The sequence below is a fragment of the Carcharodon carcharias genome, chromosome 12 (genome assembly GCF_017639515.1).
Source record: "Carcharodon carcharias isolate sCarCar2 chromosome 12, sCarCar2.pri, whole genome shotgun sequence".
NCBI classification, from domain to species: Eukaryota; Metazoa; Chordata; class Chondrichthyes; order Lamniformes; family Lamnidae; genus Carcharodon; species Carcharodon carcharias.
In genome coordinates, this window is record NC_054478.1 from 86,603,276 (window position 1) to 86,623,103 (window position 19,828).

Sequence of the window (19,828 nt, forward strand, 5' to 3'; positions counted from 1 at the left end):
TCAAAAGTCCATTTACTTCCAAGATAAAAACGGGTTGGGGTGTCAAGGATAGCAAATAAGATCTCTACCTGGATACAAGGTCCATGTGATTCCTGTTACCATGGTGATGGGCTTTGAGATGGCAAGAGTTCAGAGGAAATCATTGTGATATTGGGGTTTCCTAAAATATCACTGAATATCAAATACAGGTTAGTCTGTCAGGGTACAGGAGAGAGAGAGAGAGAGCAGCTAAAGGCCCAAAGTCTCTATGGCTCATCATGCTGGAATGTGGTTGGAAGGCCAAGCTCGGATTGAAAAGAAAAAAATTCACAAGGAGCTAAAATGAAGCTGGAAGATTTGTCTAGCTTGCGCTAGAGGGAGGATCTCCAATAATGCTTTCACAGTGAAGGACAGTTCTGGGGTTATAAGTTACCAGGATGAAAAAGGGAAAGAACAGAAGAGCTAAGAATCATTTTGGACTGATTCTGGGAGAATTGAATATCTACCTAAAGGACAGTGTTAAATATACCTGTGAAATATGTTTTCTCAGTTGTGCAAAAAGTAAAAATGGAAAAGTTCTGTTTTGTGGTTTCAAGTATAAGTTGCCTACAAAACTAGTTACAGAAGAAGTCTTAAAACATGAAATCTTGTTGTGCCATCCTTTTAGTTATTGACTGGAAGTTCAAAGTTTTTTTAAACTTATCAGTCTCTGTGGGTATTGTAACAGCAGTAATGGTAATGTGATTGTGATTTGATACAACTTGGTATTAGTATGTGTCAAATTTTACCTATAATGGATAAAACCTAACCATTGACACCAATAAGGGTTATCATTCGAAACATTTCAGAACTTGAGATTGAAGGCGTTTAAGAGTTAACTGACTCTGATATTCCAATTGCAACACTTCCTGCTATAAAAGGCTCGGTGAATGCCATGTCACACAATGACATTTACACAAGTACCAAACAGAAATCATTCAGAATACAACAAATGATAAACATAATTTATATACTGTGTTGGCTATGTGCTTTTAGGGAAAAATAAACTATATTTTATCTTGGGGTGATAATCCCTTTAAGAAGTACATTTCGGATTCTAAAAAACATTACTGGTCTCTATTGAGATCACAACAATACAAAAAGTATGGCAAATACTGGAATCTTCATTGAGAAATAAACTGACCTTTCACGGTCAAGACACCACTGCATTCACCACTCCCTGCAGTATTGGTTGCTTTACATGTATAATTGCCAACATCTGACATTTCCAAAGTACTTATTTTTAAACCACATGTATTATCTCCAAATGTGAGATGATATTTTGCTCCGTGAACAATCTCCTGTCCATCTTTGAACCAAGATATAGCAATAGGTGGTGATCCAGACACTTTGCACTCCATTTGGATAGGATAAGCTAAGATACCATCCACCTTCTTTAACTTTCTTGTAAATGTTGGTGGAATAATTCGATCTGTTTAAGTTACACCAATAAACCATGATTATAAAAAGATTTTTCTAACAAGTATTTAAGAAATCCTAAAAAAAAAGCATGACTAAGAAAAAGTAGTAAACCAAACCTAGTACGCTGACAGATGCTTTGCAGCTGCTGCTACCCACATTATTCTGGACTTCAAAAGTGTATTGACCACTGTCTGCTTTCTTTGCAGAAAGAATCTTTAGGTTGGCAATCCCATTTAGAAAACTGATCCTATACTTCCTGCCAGATGCTAACTCTTGACCATCTTTCAACCATTTCACTTTTAGTTCTGGTGTACCTCTAACAATGCATTCCAAAGTTGCTTGACCTCCTGCAGTTACACTGACAGATTCTGCTTTTTCCATTATTGTGGCAGGTTCTAAAATTAAAAAAAGTCCTTTTACAAAAGATTCTTGATATACATTGGTAAGTAAAATAATATTAGGCAATGCTCTTAAATGTGAGCCAAATTCTAGAAATATCAATATGTTGACATTAGGTACTGACCCAAAAGTGATATTATAGCAGCGCTCTCACACATTCCAGCATCATTTTTGATCTGGCAAACATACTTGCCAGCATGAATTGGTTTTATTTTTGAAATATGTAAAGTAACAATGTTTTGTTCATAGGTCATCGTCATGTACTCATCATCTTTCATTTCTTCCTGTTCCTTGATCCATATTACATGAGTTGGTTCTGAGCTTTTAATAGCACCTTGTAAAGTTACAGACTCTCCAAGCACAGAAGAGATGTTTGAAAGTTTCTTCACAAATACTGGTGGCTCTGAAGAATTAAAGAAGCATTCTTTACATGTGATTTGTTTTTCTAAAATTGCAATAGTAGCAAAATTTAAATTTGGAAAATTTACAAACCTCTTAGATTTAATGTGCCAATGCAAGTGTCACCTCCCACATCATTCTTGACCATGCACATGTATTCTCCTATATCTGGAGCCTCCACTTTAAGAATATGAATACTTGCTATCTGGTTTTCATAAATAATTTTATATTTTTTACTTGCTCGGATTTGCCTTTTCTCTTTGTACCAGGTTACTTCAAAAGGAGATGTACCACTGATTTCACATTGCAGTATGATATCAGAGCCTTTTACAACATTAACTGCCTCAAGTGTTTTACTGAAAACTGGAGGTTCTGTAAGAAGATTGTAATCTGTCTCAGTTATGCATTCATGGTGCAAGGCTACTTGCTTTAGAAAAAAAGTTTTAAATGCACTTGAACAAAGCTACCTACCTTTGACAGTAAAAGCTACATTGCAACTGGCAATGCCAGCTTCATTTTGAGCTTCACATATGTAATCACCGCTATCTTCCAAATCAGCGTTAATGATCTCAAGAACTGCTACAGAATTATCAAAACGCATTTTGTATTTAGTACCAGCACTAATTTCAATGTCATTCTTGAACCATGAAACCTTGATTTCAGGCGTTCCAGTCACTTTGCACTCAAAGTGTGCTGATTCACCTTTCTTCAGCAATTTGGATGGTTCCAGCTTCTGAATGAAAGATGGGGGCTCTAGGAAACCAAAATAGAGGACATTTAGTGCCAGAGTTTCAAGAATGTTACTGTTTTGGAATAATTGGAATTGTGAAACATGGAGAAAGAAATAAAGTACTGAAGAGTAATCATGTAATGTTTCAAATATCTTAAAAGACATATGAAACATAAGTTTGTGTTACATATGATAAAAAACATTCAATAGAATTGCTTTACTGAAGAGTATAAGATGATATATTCTTGAGATCATGAAGAAAATAAGAAGCTAATATAGAATTGACATGATAAAGAATATAAGATTATAACATATTTTGATGTCATGAAGAACATAAGATGCTAACATAGAAAACAAACAAGAAAGAAGATTTGTATGTACTGAGAATGCTCAGCAACTTTAAGACATAACAACATGTAAAACACAAACAAGGTACTGATAACATTTACCAACACTACATAAAAATTGCACACCTGTAACAAATAATTTTGCTGTACAAGTATCTGTGCCAACATCATTGGTGACGTGGCAAGTATAGTATCCTGTCTTGGAATGTTTCACTGAATATAGTTGTAGAAAACTGGATGAACCTTCTATCATAATGCAACATGTAGCATCAGAATTTAACTCCTTGTCATCCTTAAACCATTTGAAAGACAGGGGAGGTGTTCCTTTCACATCACTCTTGAACTGCACTTCAGAATAGGGGGGCACCTCCTGTGACATTGGTTTTACTATAAATCTTGGTGGTTCTAAAATTCATTGAAGAAAAAATATATTTGTTGCAAGCAAGAGCATATATAAAGATTCATCAACTTTTGCATTATGAGCTATATAGCTAATAAATTCAGAATAATTAGTTCACGAAATTCTGATGGGGTTAAAGTGTTAAGAAATGGAGTATATAACACAAAGACTTTATTTCAAACCTTTCACAACTAGAGTGGCACTGCATTCATCACTTCCTGCTATATTTGATACTCTGCAAGTATAAATTCCACCATCCATGATTTCTAGTTGATGCATCTCCAAAGCTGAAGTGTTATCTTGCTGTGATAGTTTATATTTGTTACTATCTGATATCTCCTTCCCATCTTTATACCAATGGATGCTCAATGGAAGAGAGCCAGCTACTTTGCACTCCATGGACATGGAAGACCCTAATGCAGTGTTCACATCCTTTAACTTTTTCATAAATGTTGGAGCAATTAATTGATCTGTACAACATAGAGCACAATCTGTAAGCTTAAGATGTAAAAGCAGCCTAAAATATCAAATCTAATTTCATGCCTTAACTGCATTTCTTTTCACAACCATATCTGCCAACATATTTAAATTACTAACCTAATACTGTCAAGGAAGCTCTGCAGCTGTCGATTCCAAATTCATTCTGGACCTCAAAAGTATATTCACCACTACTCGACTTCTCTACTGATAGAATCTTTAAACTGGCTATGTTTCTCTCAAAGCTCAATTTGCAATTTCTGCTGGATGCAAGCTCCTTTCCATCTTTAAACCATTTAACTTTTAGGTCTGGTGTACCAGCTACAGTACATTCCAAATTTGCTGGATTTTTCACAGTCACACTGTGTGACTTTGCTTGCTCAACAATTTTTGCAGGTTCTGTTAAAGAAAAAATACTGTGCTGAGTAATGTTTAGTCTTTTAATGTGTGCTTCTTTTCACAAATATGATAAATTTGAACTTAGCATTAACTAACTTTGAGATGTTGGCCAATCATAATAAATGTTTCCTACCAACCTGTTACTGTCAACGTAGCAAAACATTTCTCAATTCCTGCATAATTTTTAGCCTGACAGATATATTTCCCACCATGTTTTGCTTCACCAGCTGTAATTTGCAGAATAGCAATATTGTTCTCAAAAGAAATTGCTATATTATCATCTTCTTTGATATCATCATTATCTTTCAACCAACTTATGGATAAAGGCTGTGAACCTTTAACAAGGCATTGAAATGCAGCAGAATTTCCAGCAACTATTGTAACATTTTCAATCTTCCTTGCAAATGATGGGGGTTCTGGTTCAGATAAATAGGCAGACAAATAAATGTGAATTACTTTTTCAGTCCTCATTCAGGATAATATAGTCAAAATATATAACAGAAAATGTTTTTGGAAATGTTCTGTAAAAATGTCAACATTACAAGTAATAATGCTTTCCATTCACAATGTAACTAACCTTTCAAGCTGACACCACAACTGCAGGAGCAGCTTCCCACATCATTTGTTATTGTGCATTTATAGTCACCAACAATTGAAGCACCAATCTTCAAAATATGAAGACTAATTAAAAAGTTCTCAGTGACCATCTTATATTTTTCACCTAATCGAATCTGTTTATTGTCTTTATACCACATAACATTAAAGGGAGCTGTACCAGCCACCTCGCATTCAAGAGTGGCACTACTGCCTCTTAATACTTCAGCAGATTCAAGTTTCCTTCTAAAATTGGGAGGTTCTATAAAGTAATCATAATAAAGATGTCCAAATCAACTAAAGTACAGAAACAAATAAAAGTATTGCTCAAGAAACCACAATATATATTCTGTTACCAAATTAAAGAAGGTATTATTACAGACCTTTAACTTCAACCTCAGTCCTGCAGCTGTCACTACCAACTTCATTCCTTGCTTCACAGATGTAGCCTGTACTGTCATCCAGAATAACATCAATAATCTCAAGAACTGCCACAGAACCATCAAATGACATCATATATTTGTCACTGGCTATAATTTCATGACCATTTTTATACCAAACAACTTTGATTTTAGATGTGCCAGTAATAATGCACTCAAAACGTGCTGTGTCTCCTTTCCTTAGTATTGTTGAAGAATTTAGCTTTTTAATAAAGCTAGGAGATTCTAGAAGCCAAAATGTTAAAAAGTCAGAATAAATTTAAAGAATAATCAAAAGCAATTCAAACTAACATTTAAATATAAATAATTTGCGACAAAACATTCACAGATCAAAATTACAAATTTAAAAAATCATAGTTTAATACTCAATTAGAGCTCTGCTCATGGTAAAGCAAACTGAATTTTCTCTTTCACATGTCATCAGCTTTTCTCATTGCAGGATTGGACATTCTACACTTCAAAAGTTCTCAAAATTGCCATATCTGTCCTTTTATGATACAAATCAATTTGGCTTATGACGTTTTTTTAAAAGTTCTTCCTTGAACTAAGAAAGAATTCTCCATTACCTAAATGTCGGACTTAACCTAAGATACTTCAACTAGCAGTTAATGTCAAAACTCTAGGGATTCCAAATAAGGAACATCAAGTCTGACTATCAGCCTAGATTTACTGATGCTGGATAACTGGCATTCTCCCCTCTCCGAGGTTGGCTGTGTAAAGTTCTACCACTAGGACTGATCAACCATCAAGAAGACAAGTTGATGGTGTTAAACTCTGAAAATAGTATAATATAAAACAGAATTGTAATAAAAAAATACAGAAATGCACACCTTTCACAAACAATTCTGCAGAACAGGCAGCTGTACCAACATCATTGCTTACTTGGCAGGTGTAACCACCTGCATCAGATATTTTAGCTGAGACCAACTCTAGAAAAAATGTTGAGCCTTCATTCCAAATAGAATATGCCACACCATGCATCAGTTCCCTGTCCCCTTTGAGCCATTTTGCAGATATTGGAGTGCTTCCTTTCACAACACTCCTAAACTGTACTGTAGAACCAAGTACAACATCTCGCAATGTTATTTTTTCTGTAAAGCTTGGGGGCTCTAAAATTCACACAAGAAAGAACATATTTAATTAACTCATGTATATAGAAACTAGAGGAAATGATCAGATTGAAGACAACTTTATGAATAAAATATTCTAACATATCCTTCAAACATCTAAGAATTAAAAAAAATGAAGTTTGACAGGCATATTTAGTTGCTTCAATATTGTACTGAAGAAAAATTAATGGACTGTTTTGATATGGAAATAAGCATTTCTTAGACTATCAATGAGAAGGAAATGTGACAAAGCAATTTTTCAAACCTTTTACACTTAAGACAGCACTGCATTCATCCTTTCCTGCTGAATTTGTTGCTTTGCAAGTGTAAATTCCACCATCTGAAATGTCCAACCCATTGACCTCTAAAGACAGCGTGTTATCTTGAAATAACATCTTGTATTTGTTACTAGCTGATATTTCACTGCCCTCTTTATACCAAGTAATGCTCATTGGAATAGAACCAGAAACTTTGCATTCCATTCGTACAAAAGATCCTAAAGTACTGCTCATTTCCTTTAATTTTCTTGTAAAGAGTGGAGCAATTATTTGTTCTGTCCGGTACAAGGGGGAAAAAAATCACAGCAATCAATCAAAATAGTGTCCATTATTTTAAACTTTGTGATAAGATTTGGTTTTAAAATAATTGCTTTATGAAATCAAAGCCTTTGATACAAAATAATCACTGACCTAACACTGTCAAAGAAACATTGCAGCTGTCAGCTCCAAACTCATTCTGGACTTTAAAAGTATAGTCAGCACTGTCATCCATTTCAACAGACAGAATTTTTAGACTGGCCACCTTATTCACAAGACTCATTTTATATTTTCTATTTGATTCCAATTGCTTTCCATGTTTGAACCATGCAACACTCAATTCTGGTGTACCAACTACAGCACATTCCAAGATGGCTGGGTTTCCTGAAGTCACTGTGAATGGCTCCGTTTTTTCTATGATATTCGCAGGTTCTGTAGGAAAAATTAGATCATTTTCATCAGGAGAGCTATCTAATAATTGTGTTAGGATTGGTATTTTAAGGCTATTAATATGGATGGAGCAACCTCCCACATTTGATAACTCATGGGTTGGGTTCAAATCCAGTTGGGTTGCTGCAATAAAAGTGTCAATTTGCATGATTACTGTATGTGTTCCATGTGAAATGATTTTGGGCAGTCTCAAATTAACTCGCAATAGGTTTCTGCTCATGTCGCAAAACTGTTCCTATCTGCGCATTATGTTAACAATCTCGTTTAGAGAGATCATAAAATAGGTGGTGAGGGAGACGGAAGGAAGCCACATGGATAGAATTTGCCAGAAACATTTCTTTGGCGTCAAGCAGAGGAAGCTATATGGTTCCTGACAATGGCTGCTGCACATGGAAACTGTTCCCATTGCCAGTTATAACATTCATTTCGATGATCACAAGACATTAAGACAATTGTATGTGTATATGTAAATATTATGAACTGCGATCAATGACTTTTGGACAATACTTGTGCTTATTACTTGCTACTAACCCAATACGGCCAATGTAGCAAAGCATTTTGCAGTTCCTGCGTCATTCTTTGCATGACATATGTAATTTCCACTGTCAATTTCTTCAACCTTAATAATCTGCAACGTGGCAACATTGTTTTCAAAGGACATTTTTACATTATCATCTTCTTTAACATGTTTGCCATCTTTTTTCCAGCTTGTAGTTATTGGAACTGAGCCCTTCACAAGACATTGAAATACAGCAGAATTTCCAGAAAATACTGTTGCATTTTGTATTGTTTGTACGAAGGTTGGTCTCTCTAGTTTAAAGTAAAGAGAATATAACCTGTTATAATTTATAATTATCAGCCAATGTTTAATTATTAAAAATATTATTTCAAGACATTCAACAATACCTCATAGGAACATGATAACAAACATCCACGTAAAATTACTTAGGAGAACTGGATTGTAACTGACCTTTCAAACTGACTGTAGCATTGCAGGAGCAACTGCCAACATCATTTTTTACCGTACACTTGTATTCACCAACATCTGAGCTATCAGACTTTAGAATGCAAAGACTGGCTAAAGAAATATCAGTGATCATTTTGTATTTTTTACTGTGTCGGATTTGTTTATTGTCTTTATACCACATAACTTCAAAGGGAGTTGAACTGGCCACCTCACAGTCAAGAGTGAAATCAGTGGATTTTACTACCTCAACTGGCTCAAGCTTCTTCGTAAATGTGGGAGGCTCTAAAGAGTAAAGACGATAACATGGTTTATAAATCTCAGGTTAGAAAATTGACTCCCAACAATTACAAATGACATAAAGAATTGTGATTCAAATTTTAAAGTGTAATGGCTAAACCTGGCAGACAAATCAACACCCAGACGCTTTCTCCTCCAGCTATCACTGAATGCAGATTATTCAAATATTTTAATAAATACACTTTATGTTTGTTGTTTTATTTTCAATTTTCAACGGCATGATCAGTCCTCAAGGTTTATAATTTTGCCCAGATGCACATGGTTAGAGAAAATTTTCCCTATGCCCAACCAGCAGGAAAGAAGCAAAGGGAGCAGTTACAATCAAACACCTCCATTTCCTGCTCTGTTCCTGCCATTTCCCCATTTTTAACACCACTGGTAGAGAAAAATATCTATCAGATTGCAGCAGGAATCTCACCGATAAATGCAAAGGCTCTGATTACAAACATGGGACTAAAATCCAATTTTAATTATCTTTTGAGCATGATGCGGGGTTCCTCTGATGGCTGCTCTCCAGATAAGGTTATAGGGAAAATAGCAAAGTCTTTGAGATAAACTAAAAATGTTTCAATAATGGAAACTTGTCCTGGCCTCAAAAAAAATGGCGTTGCCTCCTAGCTGTTGGCTTCACCCCTCTACAGAGAATCTCTCACAGAATCTGAGAATCTTACAAAACCCCCGTTCCAGGTTTACCTTGCAGATGCTTTCTGGCAGTTTATGGTGCCAGAAGTCAGATATGAGCACCTTGCAACCACTTCCCACAGTAACCCATCTTCCCTCACCACTCATCCTACCACAGGAAACCAGTTGCCCCTTTCTGCGCCAAACAGTCGAACGGCTGAACGGCTACACTGGAATCAAACCCATCAGTTAAATCACCTTGGGCCTCCAATGAAGACGCTGTCACAATCTGCACCTGCCAGCTTGCCACAGAGACTTAATTTCTATTCCACAATAAAAAGCCATAAAACTAGGCTGCTTAAGTCAAGATTCCCAAATATTCCACAATTACACAAAAGGAACTTGCAACACTTTCAGAAAGATCAATTTAGTTTTGATGGAAAGTGTATCTAGGAATTTTTACAGACCTTTCACTGCAACTTTAATCTTGCAAGATTCACTGCCAGCTTCATTTTGTGCTTTACAAGAATAACTCCCACTGTCATCCAGGCTTACATCAGCAATCTCAAAGATTGCCACAGAATCAACGAATGACATTCTGTATTTTTCACTGGCACTAATCTCACGATAATTCCTGAACCAAGAGACTTTGATTTCAGGTGTGCCAGTTACTTTGCACTCAAAACTTGCTGTCTCTCCTTTTTTAAATATTGCTGCAGGATCTAACTTCTTAATAAAATACGGAGGTTCTAGAGAAGAAAATATGGTAAACTTAATTGCAGAAACAAATGCTGGAAAAAGCATAGACGACATAAAAAGGAACAATGAAAGATCTACAACTGTGAAGGAATACAGGAAGACAACACACAACACAATAGTAACATTAAAAGTAACAAACCAGTGAAAAGTATATAACGAACCAAAGTCAAATAACTTTGCACACATGCAAAGTTTTCAAACTGGGTGAAGACAGAATTTTTAACAGTCTTCCACAATGGTTTAACAAATGAACCTAAAATACACACCTTTGACAAACAGTCTTGCTGTACAAGTGGCGCTGCCAACCCTGTTGCTGACTTCACAAGTATAGTCACCCAAATCAGAAACCTTGGCTGAAAGTAACTCGAGTAAACTTGTTGAACCTTCATTTAAAATGAAACAGTCAGCTCCAGATATCAGCTCCCTGCCATCCTTCAGCCATTTTATAGAAAGTGGAGCAGTTCCTTTCACCACACTTCTAAACTGCACTGTGGAACCAGGTACAGTTTCCTGGCCTACATGTTTTTCCATAAAACTTGGTGGCTCTAAAATTCAGGTAAAAAAAAATTCAATTCCTTTAGCTCTTAGTTTACATTTTTAGGGCATTGAGCAAAAATCAGAAATTGAACAAGTGCAGACAAATGCAAAAGCAAAGCAAGTTCATCTTTCAAACCTGTTATTTTTAAGACACCACTGCATTCATCGCTTCCTGCTGAATTGGTTGCTTTGCAAATGTAAGTTCCATGATCAGAAAACTCCAGCTCATTAACTTCCAATGTTGTTGTGTTATCTTGATATAATACCTTGTATTTTTCATCAGATGTTATTGCTTTGAAATCTTTATACCATGTAAAGCTAATTGGAAGAGAACCAGAAGCTTTGCATTCCATATGTACAAAAGATCCTAAAATATTGTCCAATTCCTGGAACTTTCTTGTAAACAATGGGGGAATAATTTGATCTGTCCAAGATAAAGTGACAAAAGCACAGCCAGTCAACTTACAACAAATATTTGGAAGTGCTATAAATGAATCAAATCTAGTGTGATTGTTTATTATAAGATGCTTTGACTTCAACAATGGAATTTTCTGGTTTACAAGGATATATATCTTCTGAGACCATTCAAACAAAGCATTTTTTTAAACTTGCAATTTAGCTGATTTAAATACTCCCATCATCACTGGGTCTCGACAAGACAAATTATAACAATGGAACCCTTTATATATAGTTATGGTCAACTTAATTGAAAGCAAAGTTTTTAAATGGCACTGGATATTTAAATTAGTCAAATTCTAAATACAAATAAAACACTAACCTAATACAGTCAATGATGCTTTACAGATGCTGGTTCCAAACTCATTCTTGACCTCAAAAGTATATTCAGCAGTATCATCAATAGAAACAGAAGGAATCTTTAGGCTGACTAGATTATTTTCAAAGCTGAGTTTGTGTTTTCTGCTAGGTACCATTTCTTTACCATCCTTAAAACATTTAACTTTTAGTTCTGGTGTACCAGTTACAGTACATTCCAAGCTTGCTGGATTTCCTGCAGTCACACTGAATGACTGCGCTTGTTCTGTGAATTTTGCTGGTTCTATGAAGGAGGAAAAGATCTCTTCAATCTGTTACTGCTATGAATCTCTATAGTGCACAACAAAGAATCTGAGTTCACCTGCAATTATCAAAAACTTGGAAGTGGAAGATACTATTAAGCTAATGTTGCACTGACCTGCTACTAACAATGTGGCAAAACATCTCTCAGTTCCTGCATCATTCTTGATATGACATGTATATTTCCCAGCATGATTTTCTCCAACAGTATTAATTTGAAGAGTAGCAATATTACTTTCAAAAGACAATGTAATATTGCCATCTTCTTTGACATTATCTTTGTCTTTCATCCAAGTTGCAGAAATAGGTGTTGAACCTCTTACAAGACATTGGAATACAACAGAATTCCCTGACAATGCTGTTATATTTTCAATCTTCTTTATAAATCCTGGGGGTTCTAGTTCAAAGCAAATAGTAATGTGAATATACTCCACAGTTTATCATGGTTTTTCTAAGAATGCTTTAACAAGAAGAAGTAGAATGCTTCAACAGATATCGTAGCAATTACTTTTCCAATGGAGTGCAAGACAACTAAAATAACACTATCAACAGTGGAAGAAAAATATTTTCTGATAACATGCTACAACTGACCTTTCAAACTGACTGTAGAACTGCAGGAACAACTACCCACATCATTTTTTACTGTACACATGTATTCTCCTACATCAGAGGTATCAGGTGTTAGAATGCAGAGACTGGCTAAAGAATTGTCAGAGATAATTTTGTATTTTTTGCTGCGACGAATTTGTTTATTGTCCTTATACCACATAACTTCAAAAGGGCCTGTTCCAGCCACCTCACAATCAAGAGTGATGTCACTGGTTTTAACTATCTCAGCAGATTCAAGTTTCCTTCTAAAATTGGGAGGTTCTATAAAGTAATCACAATAAAGATGTTGAATCAACTAAAGTACAGAAACAAAAAAAGTCTTGCTCAAGAAACCACAATATATATTTTGTCACCGAATTAAGGAAGGCATTATTACAGACCTTTAACTTCAACCTCAGTGCTGCAGCTGTCACTACCAGCTTCATTCCTTGCTTCACAGATGTAGCTTGCACTGTCATCCAGAATAACATCAATAATCTCAAGAACTGCCACAGAACCATCAAATGACATCATAAATTTGTCACTGGCTATAACCTCATGACCATTTTTGTACCAAGTGACTTTGATTTCAGGTGTGCCAGTTATAATACACTCAAAATGTGCTGTGACTCCTTTTCTTAGTATTGTTGAAGAATTTAGTTTTTTGATTAAGCTAGGAGGTTCTAGAAGCCAAATGTTATAAATGTTAGAATAAATTCAAAGGATAATCAAAAGCAATTCAAACTAACATTTAGATATAATTAAGTAACAAGAAAACATCACCGATGTAAATTTACAAATCTAACAAAAACACAGGGCAGAATTTTCTGCCTGCCGGGCGGATGGGCCCGACCCAATCCCTGGCAGGCAGGGAGCCGATCCCCGCCGGAGAAGCGGGCCGTGCCGCTATTTTACATGGGTGGGCAAATTAAGGCCCGCCCAGCGTGACATCCAGCGGGAAGCGCTATGTATTTCCTGTGTGAATGCGGGGGATTCCCTAAAAGTGAGAGTGCACTCTTTTGTGCATGCACACGAAAGAGCGCACAATTCCATGAGACTAAGTGCTGCCTCGGGGAAATCGCTTCTACGTTGAAAAATATTAAAAATAGAAAAAAAAAATTCCCTAACATGTCCCCCTCATGAGATGGGACATGCTTATAATTTACAGAATAACTTTATTAAAATTTTTGAAACCTACATGAAACCTCATCCCACCTGTGGATGAGGTTTCATGTTTTTTCTATTTGCCGCCGGGGCTCATGGCCTGTCCACCAACCTTAAGGTTGGACCGGCAGGTCCTTTGATTGTTTAAGTGATCCTGTCAATGACCTCAATTGGCCATTTACAGGTCGGCAGGCGGACAGCTGATTTTGCTGCGCCCCCGCCTTCCTGAAAATTTAAATGGGGTGGGATGACGTCAGGGGCTCCGACATCCTCCCGCGTCATCTTACGCGTTGGCGAGCGGGCCCCCACTCGCCAACAGCAAAATTCTGTCCATAGTTTAATACTCAATTAAAGTTCTGTGTATAGTAAAGCAAACTGAATTTCCTTTTTCATAAGCTTTCAGCTTTTCTCATTACTGCCTCCACTATATTAGTTCTTCTTCATTTTAGGGGTTGGGTATTCTAGGCCTTAAAACTTCTCAAAATTGTCATCTCTGTCATTTCATGATACAAATCAATTTGATTTATGACAGTATTTTTGCCAATTCTTCCTTAACCTCAGAACAAAAATTGTATGGTGCTAACAGTTAATGTCAAAAGTGTGAAGATTCAAAATAAGAAACATCAAGGGCAGAGTTTTGCCCTTGGTATGTGGGATTGGTGGGTGGGGGTGGTTGAGAAGCCGACCACCGCCCGTGATCAACAGCGCACTGCGATTTCACACTGGTGGCCAATTAAGGCCCGCAAAGCGTGATACATGAATGGCAGCGATGTGCACAGCCTATACTGGCAGGGAGAGGAGGACGAGCCGGCCTAGCGCGAACTTCAAGCATGCACACGAGAGTGTGCGGAATAATCTCTCTGAGGCACGGAACTGCCTCAGGGAGATGAAGAAGATATTGAAAAAATTAATAAAGAACAGAAAAATGTCATAAAATATGACCCCTCATGTGTCTCTGCCACATGAGCAGGGACATGTTTTTAATTCGAATGTAAAAATTTAATTTTATTTTTATTTGCTTTAGGAAATCTCATCCCACCCGTGGAAGAGGTTTCCTAAAATGTGCAAAGGCCACGTGACCTTTTTGCCTGCCTGCCAACCGTTAGGTTGGACGGGCAGCATAAATTTAAATTTAATTACCTTTTTAATGGCCTTACTAAGGCGTGCTGCTGACTTCGGCGTGCCCACCGAACGAAATATCGCGTGAATGTGTGGTAACATCGGGACGCTTGCCATGTCATTGCGCATTATTTTATACTCAGCCGGGTTGGGCGCACGCCCACCCGCCAAGCTTAATATTCTGTCCCAAGTCTGACTATCAGCCCTGATTTACTGATGCTGGGTAATTGGCATTGCCCCCTCTCTGTGGCTGGCTGTGTAAAGTTCTAGCACTACAGCTAATCAACCATCAAGAAATCAAGTTGATGGTGTTAAACTCTGAAAATAGGTAAGCAGGAAAAAAAAACAGTATTTATATAAAACAGAAGTGTAATAAAAAATACAGAAATGCACACCTTTCACAAACAATTCTGCAGAACAGGCAGCTGTACCAACATCATTGCTTACTTGGCAGGTGTAACCACCTGCATCAGATATTTTAGCTGAGACCAACTCTAGAAAAAATGTTGAGCCTTCATTCCAAATAGAATATGCCACACCATGCATCAGTTCCCTGTCCCCTTTGAGCCATTTTGCAGATATTGGAGTGCTTCCTTTCACAACACTCCTAAACTGTACTGTAGAACCAAGTACAACATCTCGCAATGTTATTTTTTCTGTAAAGCTTGGGGGCTCTAAAATTCACACAAGAAAGAACATACTTAATTAACTCATGTATGTAGAAACTTGAAGAAATAATCAAATTGAAGACAACTTTATGAATAATACATTCTAACATATCCTTCAAACATCTAAGAATTAAAAAAAATGAAGTTTGACAGGCATATTTAGTTGCTTCAATATTGTACTGAAGAAAAATTAATGGACTGTTTTGATATGGAAATAAGCATTTCTTAGACTATCAATGAGAAGGAAATGTGACAAAGCAATTTTTCAAACCTTTTACACTTAAGACAGCACTGCATTCATCCTTTCCTGCTGAATTTGTTGCTTTGCAAGTGTAAATTCCACCATCTGAAATGTCTAACCCATTGACCTCTAAAGACAGCGTGTTATCTTGAAATAACATCGTGTATTTGTTACTAGCTGATATTTCACTGCCCTCTTTATACCAAGTAATGCTCATTGGAATAGAACCAGAAACTTTGCATTCCATATGTATAAAAGATCCTAAAGTACTGCTCATTTCCTTTAATTTTCTTGTAAACAACGGAGCAATTATTTGTTCTGTCCGGTACAAGAGAAAGAAAAAAATATATCAATCAAAAGAGAGTCAATTATTTTAAATCTTGTGATAAAATTTCTTTTAAAATAATTGCTTTATGAAATCAAAGCCATCAATACAAATTAATTACTGACCTAACACTGTCAAAGAAATACTGCAGCTGTCAGCTCCAAACTCATTCTGGACTTTAAAAGTATAGTTAGCACTGTCATCCATTTCAACAGACAGAATTTTTAGACTGGCCAACTTATTCAGAAAACTCATTTTATATTTTCTGTTTGATTGCAGTTGCTTTCCATTTTTGAACCATGCAAAACTTAATTCTGGTGTACCAGCTACAGTACATTCCAAAATGGCTGGGTTTCCTGAAGTCACTGTGAGTTGCTCAGTTTTTTCTATGATATTCGCAGGTTCTGTGGGAAAAATTATATCATTTTCATCAGGAGAACGATGCAATAATTGTGTTAGGTTTGTTATTTTAAGATAATTTGGGGGCAGCAAGCCATTCAATAGGTTTGGTGACTCAGAATTGGGGTCAATATAGTCACAACTTCTGCACTGAAAGTCAATCTTTCTGTATGTGTTCCATGTAGGTTTGTCAGTTGCAAAACTATCCCTATCTGGGCATTAAGTCAACAATCTCATTCACAGATGCCACAAAATTGATGGTGAGGGAAGTGAAAAAGAAGTCACATGGATGGAGTGGAAATACTCTTCTGACGATTTATCAGAAATATATTAAGGGGGAATGGTTGAGGAACCATATCCTGTATTTAACAGTGCCAGACCTGAATATTTGTTCCTGAAAATGCCTACTCAACATGGAAAATGTTCCCATTGCCAGTCATAACATTCCATGTTTTGATGATCACAGAATTAATTAGAAAAACTTAAAAATAATTTTACGTAGAAAAGTAAAAATCATGAAACTGAAATCAACTTGTGGACAATACTTGTGCTTATTACTTGCTACTAACCCATTACTGCCAATGCAGCAACGCATTTTGCAGTTCCTGCGTCATTCTTTGCCTGACAAGTGTAATTTCCACTGTCATTTTCTTCAACCTTAATAATCTGCAATGTTGCAATATTGTTTTCAAAGGACATTTTTACATTATCATCTTCTTTAACATGTTTGCCATCTTTTTTCCAGCTTGTAGTTATTGGAACTGAGCCCTTCACAAGACATTGAAATACAGCAGAATTTCCAGAAAACACTGTTGCATTTTCTATTGTTTGTACGAAAGTTGGTCTCTCTAGTTTAAAGTAAAGAGAATATAACCTGTTATAATGTATAATTATACAGCCAATGTTTAATAATTTAGAATATTAAGTTTCAAGACATTCAATAATGCCGTACAGTGACATGACAACAAAGCAGATACCACATAACATTCACGTAAAATTGCTTAGGAGAACTGGATTGCCACCGACCTTTCAAACTGACTGTAGCACTGCAGGAACAACTCCCAACATCATTTTTTACTGTACACGTGTATCCACCAACATCTGAGCTATCAGGTGTTAGAATGCAAAGACTTGCTAAAGAAATGTCAGAGATCATTTTGTATTTTTTGCTGCGTCGAATTTGTTTATTGTCTTTATACCACATAACTTGAAAGGGGCCTGAACCGGCCATCTCACATTCAAGAGTGACATCAGTGGATTTTATAACCTCAACTGCTTCAAATTTCTTCGTAAATGTGGGAGGTTCTAAAGAATAAACACATGACATGGTTTACAAATTACCTCCCCCAAAAATTCAAGCTCTGCAAAGTGACGCCCAACAATACTCACCGACACTTAGGGAAGAATCCCCACCCCCCTCCATTGTGGGGGGGGGGAGTGCAGGAGCGGACGCATGTAGGTGCACCTCCGATCAGCGCCCCTGATTGGGGGGCGTGCTGCCATTTTATGTGAGCAGGCCAATTAAGGCCCGCCCAGCCACCAGGAAGCGCTATGCAGTCCCAGCACGGGCGGGCGGGGGTATTCCCTAAGCCGGGAGTGCACTCTTTCATCCATGCGTGCAAAAGAGTGCACTCATCTCTCTGAGGCTAAGTGCTGCCTCAGGGAGATTGATGCCAAATTCAAAAATGGACAATGGACAAAAATAAAATTTCCCTGACATGTCACCTCATGTGACACTGTCACATGAGTTGGGACATGTCCATCGCTTTTATTCAAACTTTTATTACATTTTTTAAAAACCCTCATGAAACCTCATCCTGCCCATGGATGAGGTTTCATGCTTTTTCTGAAGCCCACCAGGGCTCGCGGCCTGCCTGCCAATCTTAAGGTTGGACGGGCAGGTCCATTAATTACTTCAATTAGTTTTTAAATGGCCTCAATAGGCCGTTGACAGGTCGGCGGGTGCACAGTTGATTCGGCTGCGTCACCGGCCTGAAAATCAAAATGACGCCAGGTGATGTTGGGAGTTCAGCCCGATGTCATCCCGGGTCATTTTATGCATCGGCAAACAGGTCCCGCACACCCCCCACCCCCCGCCCTCAATATCCTGGCCTTAAAATATTTCAGTGATTTTCATTCAAATGCCTGATGATTAGTCATGGGAGACAAACCAACACACAGATGTTTTCTTCTTCCGCTATTATTTAATGCAGATTCGTCAAATACTTTAATAAATGCACTTGACATTTATTTTATATTTTTCCATACATTTCAAATGGCGGTAGCAGTCCTCATCAGATATAATTTTACCTGGATGCAATGACTGTAGCCTATCTTAAAACATAGAAGGGGAGTTTTAACTAACCCCATCAATAGTAAAGGGAGAGCTGTTAAAAGGAGCATCTTCATTTCCTGCTCCATTTCTGATGTTTCCCAAGTTAATACCACTGACTCTGGCAGTGGGTGAGGCATCCACAGGACTTTGGTAGGAACTTCACCAAGAAATGCAAGTCAGGATGCTGCTCAAGGAATGAGCAATTGAATAGCTACGTTCAAATCAAACCCCGGAGTTAAAATCTCCCGGGGCATCTGATGAAAATGCCTGCATTTTCTGTACCTGTCAGCTTCCTGCACAGAATTAATTTTTACTCCACAATTAAAAAGAAACCATAAAATTAGGCTGCTTAAGTCAAGGTTCCCAAATATTCATCAATTACACAAAAAGAACTTGCAACACTTCCAGAAAGATCAATTTACTTCTGGTAAAAAAAATGTAACTTGGAATTTTTACAGACCTTTAACTGCAACTTTAATCTCGCAAGATTCACTGCCAGCTTCATTTTGTGCTTTACAAAAATAAGTCCCACTGTCATCCAGACTTATATCAGCAATTTCAAGGATTGCCACGGAATCAACAAATGACATTCTGTATTTTTTACTGGCACTAATCTCACAATAATGCTTGAACCAAGAGACTTTGATTTCAGGTGTGCCAGTTACTTTGCACTCAAAACTTGCTGTCTCTCCTTTTTTAAATATTGCTGCAGGATCTAACTTCTTAATAAAATACGGAGGTTCTAGAGAAGAAAATGTAGTAAACTTAATTACAATAGTAAAATGCAGGAATAAATTCATACAACATTTAAAGGAACAATGGGCGAAATTTAATGCTCACAGCAGTGGGGCCTGCCCAACGCTGGAGAACAGGTAGCAACTCTACTGTGGTCTTTCCATGCTCTCCTCTTCAAACCCAATTTAGTGCCACTCAAGCACTGGGTTGGTGTGTTGGTGTCCTCGCTGTCCTCAGAAGGAATTTCCTGCCCCCTAGAACTGCCAGCTAATCAGAGGA

The 19,828-nt window shown here is 37.1% G+C and overlaps 1 protein-coding gene across 1 annotated transcript in view; it reads right to left on the reverse strand.

The window, feature by feature from the left end:
* ttn.1 (titin, tandem duplicate 1) overlaps positions 1-19,828 on the reverse strand; it is a 685,821-nt gene that overhangs the window by 236,434 nt on the left and 429,559 nt on the right. The window contains exons 96-121 of the mRNA XM_041201521.1: positions 19,275-19,556; positions 17,506-17,784; positions 17,049-17,327; positions 16,206-16,484; positions 15,786-16,073; positions 15,242-15,520; positions 12,965-13,246; positions 12,567-12,845; positions 12,094-12,372; positions 11,680-11,958; positions 11,038-11,325; positions 10,631-10,909; positions 10,073-10,354; positions 8,691-8,969; positions 8,252-8,530; positions 7,424-7,702; positions 7,000-7,287; positions 6,456-6,734; positions 4,729-5,007; positions 4,313-4,591; positions 3,898-4,185; positions 2,710-2,991; positions 2,332-2,610; positions 1,964-2,242; positions 1,557-1,835; positions 1,163-1,450 (exon numbers count right to left, since the gene is read on the reverse strand). Of these exons, the coding sequence (XP_041057455.1) occupies positions 1,163-1,450; positions 1,557-1,835; positions 1,964-2,242; positions 2,332-2,610; positions 2,710-2,991; positions 3,898-4,185; positions 4,313-4,591; positions 4,729-5,007; positions 6,456-6,734; positions 7,000-7,287; positions 7,424-7,702; positions 8,252-8,530; positions 8,691-8,969; positions 10,073-10,354; positions 10,631-10,909; positions 11,038-11,325; positions 11,680-11,958; positions 12,094-12,372; positions 12,567-12,845; positions 12,965-13,246; positions 15,242-15,520; positions 15,786-16,073; positions 16,206-16,484; positions 17,049-17,327; positions 17,506-17,784; positions 19,275-19,556 (7,311 nt within the window). The remainder of the gene's footprint in view (positions 1-1,162; positions 1,451-1,556; positions 1,836-1,963; positions 2,243-2,331; positions 2,611-2,709; positions 2,992-3,897; positions 4,186-4,312; positions 4,592-4,728; positions 5,008-6,455; positions 6,735-6,999; positions 7,288-7,423; positions 7,703-8,251; positions 8,531-8,690; positions 8,970-10,072; positions 10,355-10,630; positions 10,910-11,037; positions 11,326-11,679; positions 11,959-12,093; positions 12,373-12,566; positions 12,846-12,964; positions 13,247-15,241; positions 15,521-15,785; positions 16,074-16,205; positions 16,485-17,048; positions 17,328-17,505; positions 17,785-19,274; positions 19,557-19,828) is intronic.